The sequence below is a fragment of the Netta rufina genome (assembly GCF_964035555.1).
Source record: "Netta rufina genome assembly, chromosome: 2".
Lineage (NCBI taxonomy): Eukaryota > Metazoa > Chordata > Aves > Anseriformes > Anatidae > Netta > Netta rufina.
The window spans coordinates 131748391-131771643 of record NC_140124.1 but is presented as its reverse complement, the minus strand read 5'-3'; the positions used below and the strand labels follow the sequence as shown (position 1 = coordinate 131771643).

Genomic DNA, 23253 nt, shown 5'->3' with positions numbered 1-23253 from the left:
ATGTGGTCAAAACTACTAACCCTGATATTATATCACTTTAAATTAACCAAATATATAAGAAAATAGATATTAGGAGAAAAGTAACATTAGTTTGAATTCAAATTGCATTGTGAAGCATAACAAAATCCTAAAAAAGAATGAAAATAAAATGTATTTTTATCCTTTCTTAGTGCAAAGAAAAGTTAATATACTGTCAATATCTCAAAACATGCAGCAAACAGGGAAACACATGATCTCTTGGGTCATTAAAGTTTGTTGTCTCTCAGTAACTTTCCCTCAAAAAAAAAAAAAACAACAAAAAAGAGATGATGGGGCACAGTAAGGTACAGGTTTTAAGATTGCTACAGGAAACTGAAATTGATTTAATAGCTTTTTGAAATGGTTAATTGAACTTTTGAAATGATCTAAAGTGTCAACGGTTTGTTTCAGAACTGTAAAATACTATATGGGCAGCCAGTTCCACTGCTTGAAAACAGAATCACAGAATCACAGAACTGTAGGGGTTGGAAGGGACCTCAAAAGATCATCAGGTCCAACCCCTCTCCAAAGCAGGTTCCTCAGAGCCTTTCCATGGGTTTCCATTCTTCCTGCTATCCAATCTTAGCCTCCCCCAGTACAAACTGTGGCCATTTCCTCGCATCCTAGAATATCAGAAGGCTGTCTAGAACACAAGGCTGTCCCAGTCTTTACAGGCTTAGAAACTTTCATACTAATTCACAGTGTTTCTCTACATATTTATTCCTGTTACAATACTGTTCTTCAACTCAAACACTTCTTTTCCCTGCCTGGTTCTCCACCAAAATTTGAAATTATAGACAATGATCTTACTGCCTCTCAGTTTGTTTTGTTGTTACTTTATAAGACAGGTTCTCATTAGCCTTGATCATTCTATGATACTAGAGTTTCCTATGTGAATTCACCTTCTGAGTCTGGATGGTCAGAATAATTATCACCATGTGTTTATACGTCAATATTAATGCTTCCTTCACAGGCAATATGTTAACTGCATTTTAAGGTTGTATTTCTAGCAGTGTTTTTCATAGCCAAATTAGAATGTGGCTCCATAGGCACCCTGCTGTTGACTGAAACACTTGGAAATTTCTCCCTTTGCTATCTGAAATTAATGATCCAAACACTTACAAAATAAATTCTTACAATTATTTTTTTAAGTGAAAGTCTTCATTACGTAGCATTAGATTTGCTCTCATTTCTATTACTCAGTCTAAATAGTTCAATTTGTCTGGTACAGAAATCAGTCCTATTTTGTAAATGTACCAATTCAATGAACTGTCAAACATCACTAGCATACTACTACATTTTGTACCAAAGAAGTCATTAAAGAAAAATTAAAGGTGACTCCTAAATCTCCATAGGATTCCTGTGCAGGTAAAGCAGAAGGACAGGTTCTTTTCAAAAGCAATTGAGAGCAGAAACCTACCTTAGTTATTCTGAACCTCTCCTCAGAGAAGCTTTCTATTGGTTATAAAGAAAGCCAAAAGAGGATAGTTAGTTTTTCTGATTACTCCTTTTTCTGGACCAAGGAGATGATTAACACAATTTTTCTCTTACACAAAGCCATGAGGTTTCTTAATCATGTAGGATGTGTGATCTTAGTTTGGGAAGTGGCGAAGGATATTGGGTTCTGGTCCCTGTAACTCTACCCACACCGTCAGGGCATATTGAGGATGTCTTTGAATCAATACATTTCATGACACCTAGAACTACGTTTTTCTATCACACTGAAATATTTCTCAGCTATAACATCGTGTTTTGTGGACATTTGCATAGCTATGCATTTTTATATCCTTCTGAAAATTGGTCATCTGGATTAGATGTTCTAGAGAATTTATTCAAGACAAGAAATTATTTATTTAAGACACTGGTTTAGATATATTGATGCTCAATGAAAACACTAAAAGTTCTATTGCAAGATCAAGAATTATATTCCCTAGTACGTAGGATAGATTTTCTTAAATGCTGCAAAAAGAAGGGCTATAACTGAACTCAGCAAAAAGCAGTATGGATTTTTTTTTAGGCAACAGCATGTATTTTTGAAATACTTTTTCTTGGGGGTGACCTGGTAGATAAAAGAGGAAGTTGAACTCAGTATTTGGTGTTTGTGGCCAGAAAGCAGGAAAGAAACTCTGGATTTCAAATTAGAAAAGGTTTAACATGCTTTATTCTGAAATCACCCATAACATTTCTTGATTCCTGTTTTGTTTGAACTCAACACAGAAAGCTTCAAAGGCGCAGTACTTAACAGATGTTCCATACATTAGTACACTCAACGCTGTATTTCCATAGCCTGTTCTTTCAAGACCTTTTTCTTCTGCTGTGTTACAGGTGTCTAAATCTTTTCTCTTAGCCTGGGGAGAATTAAGTTAAGTTAAACCTACAAGTTAAGAAGATAAAAATATGCATTATTGTTACAGTTTTGTTACATACATTGCTATTGCTAGGCAAAGTATGTTTGAAGTATTAACATAACTACATGCCTAGTACATGAGTTGTGGTTCTGACTCTTTCATTTACTGGACCATGTGAAGTTCTTACTGCAGAGTATAAATATTTCCACTCTGTAAAGGACTGTACGGTGTTACAAGTGTAGGCGTACTATTGTAACATATTGTATAGAGATCAATTTGCTTAAAGAATAATACATCAGCTTAGAGACAAAACCTTGCACTTAGCAGAAAACCAAGGAGGAAGTACCTTTCTGCCCAGCTAAGCAGTGTGCCTGTAAGGAAGATTTACCTCTGAACATGCAGATCTGCCCCTGCATGCCACAAACTATTCAGCAATGTGACACACAGGCAGAGGCAAACCAGGAAATGAGCAATACCCACAAGTCTGATCACCCAGTGAGAACTTTCATACAGAGAATAAAGCCAGAAAGTGAAATCAACACAGTCTGTATGAACATAATTACATATTCAAATGAGGCATTATCTCCTTAACAGAGCATGGTAAAAACATAAGTTAGAGTAGCCCTTTCCACAAGCACAAGATCCTAAAGTCTGGGGAGCAGTGAACCAGAACGAGAAAATACTGTAATGTAGTGTGAGGTACCAATTACTCTCATTAACTGTGGTGTCTTCAAAGCAGCAAATGACCTTATCAGGGTTGCTTACCCACTGCTCTTGTTTCTGCTGGCTTCTCATATATGTTCTGCTGGCAGCTATGTGCTTATGTATATTAATTTTAAAAAATGTCTATTAATAGAGTTATTAAAAGATTTACACATGAAAGAGCACACACATAGTGAAAGAAACATCTGAAAAAAAAAAAAAAAAAAAAAAAAAGAGAGAGAGAGAGATTGAGAGAGAGGAAAGCACCACAAATCTTGAGTAATGATCTCAGGCCCAGTAGGAGGTGCTGAGCCAGGCGCTGATTTCCACCAGATTGTAGCATGCAGCAAAAGGCAGCTGCATAGCACTGGTGTCACATATTCATGGCAAAGCACCACCTATTGTGAGAGGTGCAGTTTGAAAGGGCTTCCTTAGCCAAGGCAATTTAAAGTGCACTTCCACGTGAAGTACACGTACAAAACATATCTTCAAATTAGCTGTGTTCAACAAGTACCCTTTTCCTGTTATATTAACCATAGAAAATTTAAGCATGTCTTCACTAGAAAGTAACAGAGGAGGAGTTCATGCAAACCAAATGAGAAGTGGGGCAAGGAAAATCAATTTCTTATCAACTGCAGGGCAAATAACATTAAACAGATTCATATAGCTTCCAATCAGTACCAAATAACAACATGATTCCTACACTGCAGCAATAAAGCACCAAATTTATGATAGAGAAGACTTTATCTTGTTTGGGAGAGGCTGTGGAATAGAAGAAATCCCACACAACTTTTGGCTTATCCCTCGAAAGCAGATAGCAGGGACTTTTCTTATGACATTTCTGATAAGTGTATTTTTTTTATAAAATAGCTAATGCCTTGAGCAAATACAGCAACAGAAGAGTAAGAATTATTTTAAATTCTTTGCATAAAGCTGAAAAACCAATTGTGACATGTTAGCTCAAAATAAGAAAGAATTTCAATACACTGCAGATGGCTGGAGCAAAGGGAATATGTGACATAAAATAAACTGTGATGAGATTACAAAGTATATCAGAATAGTTTGATTAATCTCCTGTCTGGGGAGTTTTAAGAAATAGAAACTACAGAAGACTTAAATTAGAAGAATGATAAACACACACTTCAGACTTCTGCTTTCTCTGTTTTTAATGACATGTCTCCATTTTATCCAATGTTTTATTGGAGAAGCATTTTCACATCCTTAAATTATACGTCCCTGGGCAACGTGATATGTGGTGTGTCTCCAGAAAACTGTGATTCTCAGAAAACCCTGACACACTCCTTTTTTAGTTGCAGCTCCTCCTGTTAGAAACCTAAAAGTCAGTTTAAGACTTGAGGAGACATAGTGTTTATTCAAAGATCCCTTTGCAGTATTTTTCACTTCTTCCCTACCCAATATGCTGTTGTACCACTTTCCTTCTACTTATCTTTGGGAAGATCTTCTCCAGAAATGGGAAATTTCAGGCTTGCTTCATTCTTGCCCTGCTGCTTCTCTTTCTGTAACAGCCCCATCCGGTATTTGGTACAGAATTGAAAAACCCTTAAAGAGCACTACTCTGCTGTACTCCCTGTATCAGGCACAGGTGGATTGTGCCAAACAGCAGTTGTGACAACAGCAGTTGTGACCAGCATGGGAGTAGGCCACCAGCTGCCCTGCACCCACCTGTAATAACTCTATCTTACAGATACCTTAAAGGAGGCTGTAGTGAGGTGGGGGTTGGCCTGTTCTCCCATGTGCCTGGTGACAGGACGAGGGGGAATGGGCTAAAGTTGCGCCAGGGGAGTTTTAGGTTAGATGTTACGAAGAACTTCTTTACCGAAAGGGTTGTTAGACATTGGAACGGGCTGCCCAGGGAAGTGGTGGAGTCACCATCCCTGGAAGTCTTCAAAAGACGTTTAGATGTAGAGCTTAGGGATATGGTTTAGTGGGGACTGTTAGCGTTAGGTCAGAGGTTGGACTCGATGATCTTGAGGTCTCTTCCAACCTAGAAAAATTCTGTGATTCTGTGATTCTGTGGCTGTGCCACCAGGGTGAGACACCAGTTGAGAAGTGTTCAGTCTAGGATACACAGCAATATCCATATCCTGGTCTCCACACAGAGTAAGTCCAAATGCATGGCCCAACTGCTTGGCACTCCAAAATGTCCCCAGCTTGCCTAGTCAGACTCTAACAAGTAACTAAGGATGAAATTTCAAGTAAGAATAAGCCTAAAGGAGTTGATCAAGAAACACTCTTAGCTAGATATTCTAATTGACTGAGCAGTATGCATAGATCCTAATCAAATGTCCTGAAGTCTGAAGAAATGCTTAAAGCTGGAACATCAGCTCAGTGTTACTCTGAGCCTGAGTAAACACACAGTGTTTACTGTGGGGGGGCGGACCTTAGTGGTGACTGGAGAAACTTTAGCAAGAACACCACTGGTTTGTTCCCACTAGGTAAAAAGTATGTGTTTTTTTTTATTATTTCCTAGTAGCTAAAACCCATAAAAAATCATAGATGAAATCAGTTTTCCAAAGATTACGAGCATGAAGTAAACATAATCTCTCCACCTGGACCACCGTATGCGTCTTTTTAATATAACTCAGTTACATCCTGTCAACATCTGGCTATTACCACATAATAATGACCTTATTTTACTTGACATATGGCAAGAACATGTTTTGTATCTTAGCAAATACGTAGGATAAGCTCTAGGCCTTACATAGTCAAAGCAGAACTTGGTGAAAAGTAGTGGTGGGAAGCCATTCCTGTAGAAGGCTATACAGAGCATGGTGCACCCTCACCTCCTCTGCCTGAAATATAATGTAGATTCCTGGATTCAGCCAGCAATATCGATTGACACAAGCTGGAAGCAACAGCAGTTACCTCATGTGTCCACTTACAGTGAATTAAATGATACGAATAAACATTGTGGCCAATAAAGATCCAGTCTTAATGTTTGAATTCTGCTCATATTGTAGAATTAGCACTGTTTCTTCCATAGCTTTCCACCACATCAACATCTTGTTTTGTTTTAATTAGCACACAGAAAACACCTCAAGGATTCCAAACAAATGAGTATGCTGATGCCCAGCTTCAAGAGATTGTCAGAAAAATGCGGGAAAGGGCCACAGTCTATAAGGAAAAGCTGAAAGACCCTGTGCTGTCCTCCCCTGAAGGCAGTCCTACAGCTTGTAAGTGACTCTAGAATATATGAAATAGCTGTGTATCAGTTGAGTTTAAAGATGAATATTATTTTGTGGGAACAGAAAATGCTGTGATAACATTTTTTGGTAAGTATAGCAAACTTCATATGTTTACCCATTGAAATGAATCACTTTGTGCCCACTGGAGTCAAGCTACCTGTAATAGTTTACAGTAAGCCTGGTCCTTAGGTACAAAATCCCTTTAAACCCCATCACTGAAACATCTGTGGGGAAAATCTTATGCAATCAAGTCTAGAATCATGTCTGTCAAGCAGTTTTATATATTTTAAATTAAATACTAGATACCTTTATTCATTGGGATGAATCTGAAACATATGAGGAAACATATCTATCTTACAAGTAAATATAGGTCAATCTGAGATTAGATCTGTTGTGTAAAAGTAAATAAAATTTTAGCCATGGCAGCAAACTTCCAGACACACTGAGGACTCTATGTATGTGTTTCAAGTAGAGCAAACTCATCTGAAATTCATTAAATATTGACTTTTGATAAAATATGAAACATCAAACAAATACAATGTTGTTACTCTTTATAGGAAAGTTTTACTTCATTTCTTTTTCACAAAGAATTGAGTGTGGTGATTTGATATTCTGCCATTTAGAGAAGCTGTTTAGTGTTTACCCATTTTTTAATAAAATAGAAAAAAAACAGAGCTTGACATCTTATAAACTGTACCAGCTAACAAAGGAATTCCATTTTTTTTAATAATACTTTGCTCATTTACCTCTTTTGTCCTATTTGTATTTGAAAAAATCATTTCTCAAATTACCATAGTTCCATTTCATCAATTTGCTGCTAAGACTGTGTATCCTATTCAGAGGTAAAGCCACCAGAATTAATGGGACAAAAAGTTATCCAAGATAAAGATGGAATAACACTCACTCCCCCTCCTTTAGATAAGGAGGGGGAGAAGTAAAGCAAAGAACAACTCACGGGTTGAGATAAGGATAATTTAATTAAAGGGAAATAATTATAATAATTAAATAAAGACTACCATGAACTAAACAATTTAACTAAGGGGAAATAAAAGGGAAAGGGGAAAAAGGGAGGAAAACAAACAAACAAAATAAATGAAAGCGATATGGAAGTGCAGAGGAAAGAAATTACTCTCTACTTCCCACAAATGAGCGATGATTGACCACGTCCTTGAAGCAAGGCCTCAACGCACGCAGCCGGTGTTCGAGAGGAGGACCGACGTCTTCTCAACGAGAGCCCACCCCCTTGCTCCAGTGCAGACTGGATCAGTCCATGGCAAATGGTAGGGCTGTGTTTCCACCCCTGGGGCAGCCGATTCCAGGTGTATTGGATGCCCCTCCAAGTGAAAGCAAACTGTGGCCTGCATGCTGCTGCTAAAGGGATGGAGAAAAATGCATTAGCAATATCAATTGTGGCATACCACTTGGCTGCCTTTGACTCTAGTTCGTACTGAAGTTCTAGCATGTCTGGCACTGCAGCACTCAGTGGTGGCGTGACTTCATTCAGGCCTCGATAGTCCACTGTTAGCCTCCACTCGCCATTAGACTTTCGTACTGGCCATATAGGACTATTAAAGGGTGAGCGAGTCTTGCTGATTACTCCCTGACTCTCCAGTCGGTGAACCAACTCATGGATGGGAATCAGGGAGTCTCGGTTGGTGCGATATTGCCGTCGGTGCACCGTTGTGGTAGCAATTGGTACCTGTTGTTCTTCAACCTTCAGCAATCCTACAACAGAAGGGTCTTCTGAAAGGCCAGGCAGGGTAGACAGCTGCCTAATCTTCTCTGTGCTCAAAGCAGCTATGCCAAAAGCCCACCGGTATCCTTTTGGATCCTTGAAGTACCCTCTCTTGAGATAGTCTATGCCAAGGATGCACGGAGCCTCTGGGCCAGTCACAATGGGATGCTTTTGCCACTCATTCCCAGTTAGACTCACTTCAGCTTCCAGTACAGATAGTTGTTGGGATCCCCCTGTCACTCCAGAGATACAGGTGAGTTCTGTCCCTTGGTAGCCTGATGGCATTATGGTACATTGTGCGCCAGTGTCCACTAAAGCTTTGTATTCCTGTGGTTCTGATGTTCCAGGCCATCGGATCCACACAGCCCAATAAATCCGGTTATCCCTCTCCTCTACCTGGCCAGAGGCAGGGCCCCTCTAGTCCTGGCTGGAGCGTCTGCCACTTAATTCTTGCAAATGCACAAATTCTGGCAAATGAGAGGTAGAGGTCCCTTCATCGTGGTCAAGAATAACATCAGCTCTTCTACTGCCTCTGGGGTACTGCCCAATAGAAACTGGAGCAGCATTTCTCTTAGGAGCCCCTCTTCTTGCTGCTGTATTTCCTTTCAGTTCACGTACCCGAGCAGCTAGGGTTGAAGTAGGTACACCATCCCATTTCCTCATATCTTCCCCATGGTCACGCAGATAAAACCACAAGGTGCCACGTGGTGTACGTCTTGGGTACTCTCTCTCTTGAGCAGGCGAATGCTGATTCTTAGTGGCTGAAGTATCACTCTGTCTAGATGAGGGGGAATATACTTTCTCCACAAGCTTGTCAAGTCCTTTAGACAATTTCTCCACAGCTGAGACACAGGACTGTAGCGGAGCAGAGAGATTGTCTTCATATTTTTGAAGTTGGCAGGAGACATCATACATTGTTGGTCCCATCCCCTCATCCCAGTGAATTGCTGCCAGGGTACTGGCATGTGCTGCTGGTGCACTCCGCACAAATTTACGCCACATGGATGTTGTGCACTGGACTTCATCGGGGTCTAAAGGGCTCAAAGGCTTTGTAAGCATATAAATGTAGAAAACCATAGGCTTCCCATTAGTTTCACCTACTGCATCTTGCATATCGGATCTTAGGTGAGGGGAGTGATCAGCCCATGGCACAGATATATTTTCTTATCTCCATCCTAACTATGCATTAGTTGCAACAATCATGTTAAGAGAAAAGCCCAGGTGAATTAATGAATGATGAATTATGAATTACCTTTTTTTTTTCTTGTCAGTGTTTTATGGCATTGGTTGTGGGCACCAAGGAAATACAGTAACATATATTGCACTCTTTAACATGAAGTGCCCTGTTTGTGATAGCAGGTGTGCATGATTATATCAGCGGTTATTTTATTCCAATCTGTTTTTTAATACACTCAATAGTGTAATGAATTGTAGCTTTAGTCACTCCCAAGTGATTTTAGAAGAGTTTTTAACACAATGAAGCTCTTGTATATGTTAATAGAGGGTGTAGTAATTAAACGACTGTTAAAAGGTCACTTGTTGTGATATTCTGTTTTCACTAGCACCATCAAAAAAGAAGCCTCCACCCCCACCAAAAGATGAAAAAAAGGAAGAAAAGAAAGAGGAAGCAGAAGCAAAGCCAGAGGAGGATCACTACTGTGATATGCTCTGCTGTAAATTCAAAAAACCACCACTGAAAAAATACATGACCTATCTACAACTACCAGACAGCATAGACTCATACACAGGTAAATTAAAACTGTGCAATAGAATGGAGTAAAGGCATGCTGAAGTGACTCAGTAGTATATGATAACTACAAGTCACAGCAAGATCCACGTTCCTGTTTACAGTTCAGAGGGATACCCTCAGTATCCCTCTGAATAAACTGTTGGATCTGAACTGTAAACGTTCCTGTTTACAGTTCAGATCCAACCCTCAAGAACTTACATTCCAAACAGGAAAAAGCCACGAAAACTGACAACAGTAGTAAGACTATGACAGTGTGATTTTAAGTGCCATGAAGCTGATATATAAAACAACCACAATTAAAACTGATGACTCTTGATCGAGAATTTTTCCCATTCATTAAGGCAAAATAATTATTCTGTCAGTTATACTATGCATCAACAAAACATTTTGAGCTTTATCAGATACGTTAAATTCTGTATGCTTTCATAAACTTTTCTTTTTCCCTTTTGCTTATTCATTGCGTGATTCCTATTTTCAACCTGTGTGACTTTTATGAGACTGTGTTACTGAAAAAGGGAGAATGAGAGGTTGCTCTGGGAAGAAAGGTTCCCAGAGGCCGCACTAGAATAAATATATCTAAAAGAATGAAAAAAATATTTTAATTTCATGCCTGGAAATTCATTATTTTGTCTTTCAGATCGACGTTACGTAGCATGGCTCATGCTTGTGACAGTGGCCTATAACTGGAATTGCTGGTTTATCCCCCTTCGCTTTGTCTTTCCATATCAAACCCCAAGTAATACAATATATTGGGTTGCCATAGACATCATCTGTGATATCTGCTACCTGTGTGACCTGCTGGTTTTCCAGCCCCGAGTGCAATTTTTAAAAGGTGGAGATATAATAGTAAGTGTTGGAAGTAGGATTTCCACAAATAGTGGGTATGTGTTTATAGAAATTGCTGATACACATTTCCTAATATGTCAAATCTACACAACATTTTATTTATCAAAGTATACCTATATTCTTCTTCATTGACCTACTATTATCCTGTTTTGGAAGAAGGAAACATAGCTATTGCCTACATTCTGGACAAGTGAATCCTACATACAAAAAAAATAAAAAGAGAAAAGCAGGTTAGAAAACAACAGATACAAGCAGCCAGAACAGGCATAAAACTCTTTCTTACCAGGAGTAAATTGGTGCAGCTTCCCTGGAACCAGTGATTATATGACTATGTACTCATATGTGTATGTATGCATTTGTATGTTTGTGTGAAACTTTCCACTTTCCATTCACATTGTGCAGGAATCATAGTTGAAGACAGTGCACAATCTGCTACATATGGACAGTATATAAGCACTTTGTTACAGATTGTGAGGTTATAATTTTATGCCTAAATCAGAACAAATCCCAGTAATTTCAAAATTTCAATTTTGAAATTTTCAAATTTCAATTTCAATTTTCAAAAACATTTTATTTTTGTGTGTGTGTTTTCCTTTGTTTGTTCTTTGTTAGTGGTGTTTTGTTGATTGTTTTTTGTTGTTGTTTGTTTTTTTTTTCTTTTTGTTTTTTTTTTGTTTGTTTGTTTTCCTGGGGCTGTATATATATATATACATATATATATATATTGCTGCAGCAAGGTGGGGGTTGGTCTATTCTCCCATGTGCCTGGTGACAGGATGAGGGGAAACGGGTTAAAGTTGCACCAGGGGTGTTTTAGGTTGGATATTAGGAAGAACTTCTTTACTGAGAGGGTTGTGAGGCATTGGAATGGGCTGCCCAGGGAAGCAGTGGCGTCACCATCCCTGGAGGTCTTTAAAAGACATTTAGATGTTGAACTTAGCGATATGGTTTAGTGGGGGACTTGTTAGCGTTAGGTCAGAGGTTGGACTCGATGATCTTGAGGTCTCTTCCAACCTAGATGAGTCTGTGATTCTGTGATATATATATATATATAGTGTGTGTATATATATATACACATAATGTGCATATATATACAATTTTGCTTTTTGCTTCTGTTTTATGTTATATTTTTAGAGAATAGCACAAAATAAAACTGTAAGCAAGTGCCTGTAAAAAGGTAAAGACTTGTCCTTAACATATGAAAAGGACATATAGAACATGCCCTTTTCTTTAAAATCTTCCCTGCTTTTGACTCTTTAAGTTCTTAGAGAAGAAAACCTAATGTGAAAAAAAAAAAAAAACGAGTTTAGATAACTTCAGCGTGACATTATTTTGCCCAACAGACTGAAAATTCAAAATTATATATCCTCAAATGTAATTTGGAACTAGCTTTAGTTCAGTGCTTTTATGTAGAATTTTACACATCCAAGATATTACTAATACCTTTACAGGGGAATCTCAGATAGAACTGTGTAAATATAGTTTGGATAGATATTAAATGCAGTGCAGTGTAATGTATTTTTCTATGCCTAGCCAGTCAAAAAAAAAAAAAAAAAAAAAAAACAACAAAAAAAAAACTGTAATCTTGCTGAAATCCTAGAAAACTCAAGTTTTATGAACAAGGTTAAAAATTTAATGTAGGAAGCTTACCTTTTATTTCCCTTGAAACTGTTTGTACAATTCAAAGATTTTAGTGGGTGAAGAAATCATCTACCACCTGATCTCTTGCACTGAGTTTAATGCTTAAAATGATAATAGTGAAAGTCCTTAAGATTTTAAGGCTATTTTTAAAGTGTTCCTGCTATAAATTCAGTAAGTATAATAATAGATGCATTTCTTTAGATACTTGTGATTAGCCTTTCTTATTAAGGTTCTAGCATCAGTTCCTATGGAGAGCAATTTAAAAATAAATAGCTAATCATTACTAATGAATGCAGCGTTGATTATTATAATGCTAATAATGTTAGCAAGTTAATGCCAGCTTTCAATGAGTTAGTTTTGTACAGCACCACCAGAAACATTCTGTTGGAACCATTAAAGTCAAAAGGAGCATTTGGCCCCCAAATTGAAGGGTGTTAGGTCAAGGATCAGCCAGTACCAAGACCTCGAGAGGGAAGGTTTGTGTGAAAATATAGCATATTTTGTTAGATCAATAGCCAGACTTGGATAAAAAAACAGATAAACCCTGGACCTGATTTTTTCAAGCAGGTCTAATAAAATATGGTCTAAGGTAAATTGGTCTAATAAAAATACTACTTCTTCCTCCAGATACTTCACCATTCATACTTTTAAACCACTGTTAATATAAATGGTATCATCCTTGTTATCAGAAGAGTATTACTACTGTAGAATAGCAGAGCTCATTCTTTGCATGCTGTTCTTGACTATCCCTTTTTCTCCTTTCATCCTCGCTGTAGTCAGACAAAGTGGAAATGAAGAAGTTCTACCACAGCTCTATGAAGTTTCGGGTAAGTAGGTCCTGTGTTACTAGTGTCATACTGTAGCTTCTAAAACATAATAATTATAAATGCAATTCTAAATAATACTAAATAATAATAATTGAAAAAAAAAATAATAAAATTCTGATTTTGGATGAATTTGTGCAAGGTCATCCCCATACAAACTGAAAGACAACAGCATAGTTTGCCAGGGGTTCGTTAGACACAATTAAAAGTTTTAACCAGATGATAACTCTATTCAGTGAACTCTGTGAAGTACCTAATGTTAGTGAATATGCCATTGCTCACATAAGCAAATAAAAACTTGAAGCAACGTTTTTGATGCCCATAGTGCTTTCTAAAATCAAAAGAAAAAATTTAGAATTTTTTTAGAATATTTGTGTTTTTTTGTTCTTTGTTTTTTGTTTGTTTTTTTTCCCAAAATATTGGATTTACCAGCAGAGGGAAGGTAGTCTGTTGAATTCCTGATACACATGCAGTTCTGTGACACTGAGCCTGCATCTCTGAAAATACATTTTTTGCTCTCTCTTCTGTATATACTTTTGCACCTGTCTTGTTTCAGAGCTAAAATTTGTCTCAGTGATTGGTAGATTGCACTATCTATATGCCTGAAGGTAAGCTATCCAAAAGTGCTTTCAGGATATAAAGCCCAAATAAACACTTTACAGCAAAATTAGCAGAAGGGAGTCAAACTAAACTCAAATGAATTAAATGGATATGTACAGTTTTATTTTAGGTTCACTCTTGAAATATGTTTAGTGCTCTTGATTTCTACGGAAACCAATGGAAGCTGAGTGTTCTCACTACATGCAAGATGTAGACATAAACTGGGAATTAGTCAAATGATTAAGTACCAATTAACAGTTACTGGTATTAAAGCACTTCTGACTAATCTTTGCCTCCTCTTAGACATGTGTCTGAGAGAGGGAGAGAAGCCATAGAAGGCTGTTTGTCCTCAATCAAGCTTTTGGTTTGGTTTCCTTTTTTTTTCACAGAGTTCTGGTATTAACTGTATCTTCCTTGCATGGAATTAAAGGGCAGTGTTGCTGCCAATGTGAGTTGCATCTCTCAGGGCAGAGACATTTCTGATTACAGTGAGATGAAGCCCACAGTTCCATATTTCTCTCGTATTCCCAAATGTTATCAGTAACAGAGGAAAGCAACTCAATACACAAATCTTTAGGCAAAGCCAAGTTTCCCACAGCATTCCTTCTTTGCACACTGTAAGTGGAAAGAATAGAGTAAGCAGATAAGTTATCATACAATTGTTGATATGGGAAGTAGAAGCATCCAAATATAACAATAACCAACATCTATACATATATATATTTTAAGTTCCTATGATTCTATGATGAATCTTTTGTATGAAACACATGAATTTTGCCAGTTGCAATCAAGGAGTCTAATTCACTGTGATCCCCCAGATTGCTTTAGGCAGCCTGACCTTAAAAGCTGTAGAAGTGCCTATGAAGTGCTTTTTGCACCCCCATTTACCAGCCACATGCCTACCATTTAAATCTTGTCAGAATCGTAATTGAAATAACAGAATGTATTAATAGTCAAATATCTGAGATACTGTTAATAATCCCTATGAAACAGAAGAAAATATCAGACACAAGGGACTTAAAAGTAGGGCAAAGCAAAGCTGTTGGTGTTTTCAGAGATAATCTTGCCTGCTAGTACTTTGGAAGTTATGGGCATTGCATGCTGACTGTTCAAATTTTATACTCAATCATGATTCAATCTAAGTAGGTTTTTGACAGCAAGTAAATGCATTATGATTATTTTGAAATCTCTCTCTCTGCTCTTCAACAGCTTGATGTGATATCAGTATTGCCATTTGAAGTTTTATATATCTTCTTTGGATTTAACCCAGCATTTAGAGCAAATAGAATGCTAAAGGTAAGATCTGTGTTAGTAATAGATGGCTAACCACACATAAATGCTTCTAAATCCCAGTGAAAATATGTTTATAATACTTAGGAATATGGAGCTTAGAAAATGAAAAGTATCTTATGGAATCTTCTGAATCTAAGCTACATCAGTATATAAACAGCAATAAATAAATAAATAAATAAATATTATCTAGCCAACTGAAGCCATTATTCTCTTATTTTTCTTGTAGCTTTCTTATAATAAAAAAGCTGTTTTGGGATTAAGAAAGGTTTGTTTCCATTATTTAAATTAGATTAATCTTAAATAAACTGTTTAGTTTTCAAACATCAGAAATATTCATTTAAGATCACTAATTAATGACAATGTATTTTCTCCTGCTGTTGGTAATGTCAGGTGCTTATAAGCAAAGGTGGAAATTTTAATGACAACATAAGCTGTACACAGCACATTTAACAAGCATGAACCCACTTTGTTGAGTCCAAAGACACGCAGTGGAGGGGCTGATATGTGGTTAGACAATATCCCTCTGCCTTTATTTCACAATACCTAACAGGCCTCAATATGTTCTCTACACATGAGCACAGTCTCTCTCTGAACTCTCTGTGCTATATGGTAGGCTCTGTAGTATTCCTTTGACCAGTTTAATGGTTAAATGCTACCTCAGAGCCATATTATTCTTCTCTTTCTTCTTTTGTAAAACTACCTCTGTGTGAATCACCATCAAAATACTGTCTGCACAACCAAAACAATTAATGATAGTCACGTATAACAAGGTGAATGTCTTTTCAACTTACAAACCATTTATGAAACTGCACTTAATATGGAGCAGCATGTTGACAAAGAAATGGCTTTCATTTAAAGTTGGAAGAAGCAACAAGAACTCTAAAAATTAAATGAGGGTGCTCTTCATTTCAGTCTTCAGCAAACTTCATACTTCCATAAATCAGAACCAAAACAGTATGAAAGAATAAAAAGTTAAACTGTACCTGGTATTAGTCAAACAGATGTGTACTGAGCAACAACAAAAATGTATGTGGGAATATTATCATAGAATCATAGAATATTTCAAGTTGGAAGGGGCCAAAAAGATCATCAAGTCCAACTCCTGGGTCCACAGAGAATCACCCAAAAATCAGATCATGTGTCTTAGAGTGTCCAAATGCTTCTTGAACTCTGGCAGGTTCAGTGCCCTGACCACTTCCCTGGGGAGCCTGTCCCAGTGCCCGACCACCCTCTGGGTGCAGAACCTTTCCCTAACCCCCAGCCTGACCCTCCCCTGTCCCAGCTCCATGCTGTTCCCTCGGGTCCTGTCGCTGTCCCCAGAGAGCAGAGCTCAGCGCCTTCCCCTCCGCTCCCCTCATGAGGGAGCTGCAGGCCGCCATGAGGCCTCCCCTCAGCCTGCTCTGCTCTGGGCTGAACAAACCATGATTTGGTTTAGGGCTAAAGGTGAACTAGAAATTATTAACAGGAGGAATTTGATACAGCAGCAATCATTACTATGTAATCGTATATGTGGTTGTTGATACATATGAGCACTTACTGAATAGTTACTGGAATTTCAGAAAAAGAAAAAGTAGAAATCAATTATCTACATCAGTGTGACCTAAACAGCAAGGTCATCTCTGTAATCAGATTAATGGACGCTCAACACCCAAAACAATGTTTTACTCAATTTTTATCTTTGCAGTTCACCTTTAGATAAATGTTTAAGGAAACTCAGACTGCTGAAAAATCCATTATTTTCAAAATGTGTTTGTGAACTAATAACAGTATTACTAGAAAAATGTGTGGTGAAAGATAATGATTGGATGACTTCACTTATTTTCCATTCAGCATAACACATTCTTTGAGTTTAATGATCGTTTGGAAGCTATTCTGGACAAAGCATACATCTACAGGTATGTCCTTATTAAATCCTTGTAGAATGCACAGCTTGGCACAGAATGCCTTTCATTCAATGTCGTAAGTTGTCAGTGAAGCACTGGACAGTATATATTTGTCGGCACAGTATGGTAGATTTTAACTGTTCAAATTAAGATCTTTTTTAATATCTTTGTCTTTATTGTAATCATTAAAATAATAAATGTAAAGCTTTATTCATCTACGAAGTCCTGTTCAGTTCAGCTGGTCTGCTTGTGTGCAAAGGCTACTTTCGTGCAAAATATTCACCACACTGAGGCTTCTGTCAAAATTTAACTGATCAGAACAATCAGAAAGAAGTTTCTTCAGTGAAAGAGCTAAAGAACAGCTTCTTTAAGTTCCTAGCAGTGCCAAATCCTCAGTAGCTGTTTATTTGTACTTTATAAAAGTTACGAGCTTGAGCCTATATCAACATTTTTCTTCAAACATGCTCTCACCATGAACCTGGCATATACAGAAACTTGATCCTCCACCACATTGACTAAACTTGGAATGAGAATCAACTCAGTACGGCTCTCAAATAGTGATTATAATTGATATCTACTGCACTGTGTTCTCACCTTCTGTATTCACCAAAAGAATTTTGGTTCCAACTCAGGCAGCCCGTGGACATGGGTATGGCAAATTTCATAGGTCACTCAGCAGTCACTGCTGCAGCTAGGACCTGATCAGCCTATCTACTCTATTACCATTATTGCCATTTACTGACAAACATTGTCAACAGCCTTAATTTATCCTGTTCAGTTCTTACACCAACAGATTTCTTTCCCTGTCCCAGTCCGGGGGCAAAATCTTTTTCCTGTATACAGCTGCATCATAAATACCATCTTATTAAAATATGATTACCAACTTATTTCAGAGAGTATTGCACTTAAATGGGAGTCTTTGTATTCGTACATTGCAAATGAGATATTTTATGTGATTTAGAAATTCAAAAAGGAGGTTGAAACATGATGTTTCATGTTTTCAGATACCTGTGAAATAAAAAACCTTAGAAGTCTCAAAGTTCTACTAAAGTATTTATGAGATGCTGTCCTTCTAAAAGCTTATTTATATGTTACCCTCTCCTTTCACTTACTGAGGAGTTTTCTTTCTTTGTTATGCTTTTTTAAGTCTTGTTGGTACAAAATCAGGCTTCTCTAAATTTCCACAAGGTGAAGAAACTGCTTTTCAGGTTCACAGTGGGCCTGGATGGATTCATTTCTCAAATTCACCAGTTTGCGTTTGTAGGAATAGAGCTAGAAAAAGTTACTGCACCATTATGGCAGATGCCATAAAAAGGCGCATGCCTATATCTAGGTCCATGCCTATATATTTATGCCAACATATATTGTAGCAAGTGCTTCCAGAACCTTTACTCCGGTCTCAAGAGTCCACCTGCATGGATTCAAACAAGTACCCAAGTCCCAGCATGGTCAGTTTTGCAATAGTACTGTTTCACATCAGCTATCTGCTGTTCTCAACATCTCACAACTCTAAACAGAGCTGTCCTGGAAGTGCACCAACATTTCAACGGAGAAGTCATATTCGGTTGCCAGAATCCTAAACAGTGCAAGTAGGGGGATGGCTCAGTGGCATGGAGTTGCAAAGAGGTCATGCAACGGCACCTGAAGAACAAGCAAAGGAGAACTTAATACAGAAGCAACCACAGAAACATTATCTCCCATTAGCTTAATTTATAGATCCAAGTTAATTAGACCTCATTAAATTATAACCACCATCAAAATATAACCAGCCTCTCAGTTACTATGCACTGTGAAATGCATTGCATTCTGGCTGTAGCAGATGTAGCCATTATGGAACAGCCTCTCTGTGTTTAGGCAAGTCCTATACTTTCCTCCTTATTTATCCTTTGGATACATGAATGTTTGAACAGAGAGCTAAATCCAGGAGATCTTCCTTTTGATCCCCATGCACTGAACAGAGGATATACAATGAGATCATTACTGTATTAAACAGGAAGCCGCTCAGTTCGTAAGTAGTTCATCACCAGTGTTCTTTGAAGAACTGGCCATAAGCATAAGAACCAGGATTAGGAATGATATAACTCCTGCTGTAGCCACTAAATCACACTATTTAGCAGATCTACTGTAGGCTTCCTAGCAAAGCCCTTGCAAAGCGTTTCATTTCTGACCTCAGACGTTCCTTGGCTTTAGTTCACTGGTTCAGAGCCTATCTTGAACGGCATTTGACAAACACATAATTTTGTACCCTCTAGCCTCATTAATATAGCTTCGCATTTCTGTATATATTCATAGCCAGTAAAGAGGTGGATTATGAAGTTCTCAGGACATCATGATTTAAAAAATACTCCTGTGTCAAATACTCAAGGAAAGATATTTATTTGACCTTGGACAAACATCAGAGACAAGCTTTTTTGGCCAGCTGTTTTTTTTCACAGAGTCAATACAGGTGGGAGCTATTTAGTGTATGCTTAGTATATACATTATTGACACAAAAAGCAAAGGGTGCCATATTAAAAGGAGGGAAAACTATACATTTTTAACAGGAATTTAGTCATCTGCAATTTGGAATCTGTTGACTTTTATAGGGTCATTCGAACAACTGGATACTTGCTGTTTATCTTGCACATTAATGCATGCTTGTATTATTGGGCTTCAGACTATGAAGGACTTGGCAGCACTAGATGGGTGTACGATGGCCAAGGAAACATGTAAGTCCTTTTCTCTCACAATTAGTTTTCATTGATTTTGCTCCTCCCTTCATCCCTCTCCCTTTCCCATGACTGTTTGCAGGTTATGCCCTTACTTTACAAGTGCATAGCTGTTAGCTTGGATAGCTAATTTTTAGAACCATGACTGTTGATTAGCAGCTTTCATTACTAGCACATATTTGGGGAGGCAGGTGCAGTGAATAATTGTTTTAGTACTTTTAGCTTTTATAGGCGTATGAGTCAGTACTAAGCACTAACTTAATTAAACATTTAGAAAGCAACAAAGATCATAAATTAAACTCACTGATTACTTATGCACATGGGAACTGTTAGAAGGATGACAGAACAATACCTCAAAGGAATCAGAGGCACCAATCTTTTTCTGCCACACAGCACTGTCATTAAAATGCAACATTTTATTCCCACTTAGCACCGTTGTGATTGGTCTAAAAAAAATCTACTGACTTTCTCTGATCTTTGGAAAAGGACTTGCTTAACCAGGTGCCAAGGGGTGTCCCCAATAGGAAGGAGTGGATATTGGCACACTTCTCACAAACTCCTTATGACAGAAAAAGTCTAGATGCCATCATTAAGATGAGGGAGAGGAAGCAACAGAAAAGCAGTATTCTGGGTGTAGTTATATAAAAACATATCTAGTATGATAAGATGTATGAAAGAATTTACATTTTTTCAAAGACCACAAAATAGTTAAAGCCCAGAAGCATAATTTGTTCATTAATTGTGTTATTTGCAAATCTGCGTATAATATACTGCTGCTAACATAAAACACCCTTTAAACAACTTTTCACGCTTCTCTTTTAATAGTTTGGAGATGTGCTCTTCTTTTTTGTAATTTTGTCAGACTTCAGAAGTTTGATGTGAAATCACTGTTTTGAAGGGTAAGAAAATAACCTTTAGAGTAAAACACACTTCGTATAAAGTAGCATTGATTTTTAATAGCTAAGGTTCTCTCTCAAAAAAATAAAATAACATGGCTGAAGTTTTCACACACCACTAAAATACGCAGCCGGAATATTATACCCAGACATGCAAGCAGGCTCATGGAGCTCAGTGGGACCACTTATGTAAGAAAATTGTACACAGGTATTTATTCACAGGATCAAGTATTCTAGAAATCTGTCAAGAAAAATGCATAATGAATTTCCTTTATAGCAATTTCAGTTAATGTTATTCTTGGGAATACTTGTCTTGTAATTAAAAAACAAGTTAACTAAGACTAAGCACCTGAAGGCTCTGAGAATAAAGAGCAGGAAAAAAATATATATATATATTGAAAAGCCTTCCTGTTTTACACAGGCAAAATTCAAAATTATTTTACTTTGCATTTATGCAAAAAATTGGTAGAAATTATTTTCTGGCTTGACCACAGACAATACAGTTGTGCCCAGAGGCAATGGTCATGTTTTTTAATGTTTTGTGGTACCTTTTCTGTGAAGAAGCATAAACATTTTGAAAACGATGTCACACTAGTATCAAATGGGATTTATGGCAGAATTTATTATTAATGGTAATAATAAACTGATAACTTAAGTCATTACACTGAGATGTTGAAATAAAACACGCATAAGAATATATTCATGTATGCTTCTTTAATCCGTTAATCTACCTCATCTGACATTAGTATGCAATTATTCTTTTGCTTCTACCTAATTTATACTATATAAGATCCCAGGTACATGGAAACTCAAGCAGTATCCCAAGTTGAGCTGCATCTCATAAAGTATAACCTGTTATCCTTCTAACAGTAAATGGCTTTTGTATAGGATAGTCATCAAATCAAAGACTAAGGCAAGACATACCTATTTGTCAAATATTTGGCAATTTTTGACAGAGAGTCACAGTATGAACAACAGTTATTATTGGAGATGCAGTTTGAAATTAAACATGTCAGAAAATACACTTCAAGGTATATATTTTTCTTTGTTCTTGGTTGTTCCTGTTTTCCAATCTGAGAAAAATATATCAGAATAAGTGACCAGAACTGAAGCATATATTATGGTAGAGCAATAATTTCCTTTCACACAGCAGTCAGAGGGGCAGATATTTGAAGTAAAATATTCCATTGTTCTCATCTAGAATGGGAATGTGTTCAGAAAGAAGATAAAACAAACATGGCTTCTTAACTAATTAAAAAAAGTCAGACAGCATTTTGACATATGAAACAAAACTGTAGCAGTCTCCGATTACACTGACTCAAAGCAAGTGAACTGGCATTGATTTAGTGGCATTAAGGTTTTATGTAGAATCCCTGCTGTGTCCATAAAATATTGCTAGTGATGTCCAAACCAAGTTCTTAAAAATGTCAACACTTTAGGATCATGTTTTTCCCTTTCCCAGGCTAAAAAGAACACACAGACGAGAGTTTCCCTCATCGGTTTGATTATACGTATTCCTGAGCAAGAATACAAACTAGTGAGGTCCAATTTATAACAGCTGTAGCACAGCATTAAAACCACAAGTAAAATTATCAAAGCAGCAATTCTTCCAAACTTCTGCTAGATGTATTCTTTTCCAGTCTGTGTCCAGACTCCAAAATGTTAGCTCCAGTCCAAAAAAAAAAAAAAAAAAAAAAGAGAGAGATATTTTGCATGGCAGCCTACAATGAAAGCCTTCAACCCGAGCTACAAAGGGCAGTCAGGTTTACCCACACTGCAACACACCCAAATTATCCACCCAAGGTGTTCCCAGCATTAAAACTGCTCTTGATGAACTTCCCATAATTATGTAGATAGACTTCAGTCCCTCCTAATGCAGGAGGGTAGCATCACAGATGCAAAACCATAGCGCAGAGCTTATGTGACCAGAGCAGCAGGATATTGAGAAGGTCTCTTAATTCTAGCTAAGTGAACAATTTGAACCATATGTGTTTATTTTCAGTCTAGTTTAACTACGTAAGTAAGAGGTTGTTTTAATTCCTTGAGAAAATGGACAAATCCTCTAGAAAGTGATTAAAGGCAGGAACCTAGTGTCATGGTTTTGAATCGTCCCCTGGAAGTATCCACCTCACTGCCTATAAGGGAAAGTAAGCCTAAGGAGCTAAATTCTCATGCAGCCCCCCAGTTCAACAATAAAGTTGGGCAAAAAAATTGTTCCACTTATCTCATGGTATATCTTTCCTGCTGTTTGCAAGCCGTCTACAAGTAGGCTGCAAAATTGTCTAGCATATTTACTAATCAAAACATCCATTTGTATCCTAATGAATTTTCTCTATGGCTTGCTGCCTTCCTGCTCTGGGTACAGACGTAGTGTATATTTGGAAATCCCAGAAAATGATCACTGTATGAGTCTAGAACAATTCAACTTCATTGGTTTACAACGACCAATATGCAGTAAGAATGGCATATCTTTAAAGATGTTGCATATGTGCATATCACCTATATGCTGTACTTCCAAATAGGTCTGATGTGTCACACCAACAGAGCTTGCTACAGAGGCAGTTTTGTGCCTCCAAACAAACTGAATACACAGATGTGGTGGTCTCACCATGATGGGCAGCTGAACTCCACAGCCACTCTCACACTCCTCCTTCTCAAAGGGAAAGGGGGAGAAAATACAACGTAAAGGGCACAAGGGAGGGATGAGATAAGGACAGGGAGATCACTCACCAGTTATCATCATGGGAAAAACAGACAGCATAATGTTATTTATTACCTCCTGTTCCTCTTCCTTACTCTCTCC

The 23253-nt window shown here is 37.5% G+C and overlaps 1 protein-coding gene across 1 annotated transcript in view; it reads left to right on the top strand.

Annotated features, from left to right (window-relative positions):
* Positions 1-5614: 5614 nt before the first annotated feature.
* Positions 5615-23253, top strand: part of CNGB3 (cyclic nucleotide gated channel subunit beta 3) — a gene marked incomplete at both ends in the record, with an annotated part of 35383 nt that continues 17744 nt past the window's right edge. The window contains 8 exons of the mRNA XM_084281684.1: positions 5615-5619; positions 6111-6262; positions 9572-9757; positions 10397-10605; positions 13023-13073; positions 14880-14966; positions 16794-16858; positions 19432-19554. Coding sequence (XP_084137810.1) covers positions 5615-5619; positions 6111-6262; positions 9572-9757; positions 10397-10605; positions 13023-13073; positions 14880-14966; positions 16794-16858; positions 19432-19554 — 878 coding nt within the window. The remainder of the gene's footprint in view (positions 5620-6110; positions 6263-9571; positions 9758-10396; positions 10606-13022; positions 13074-14879; positions 14967-16793; positions 16859-19431; positions 19555-23253) is intronic.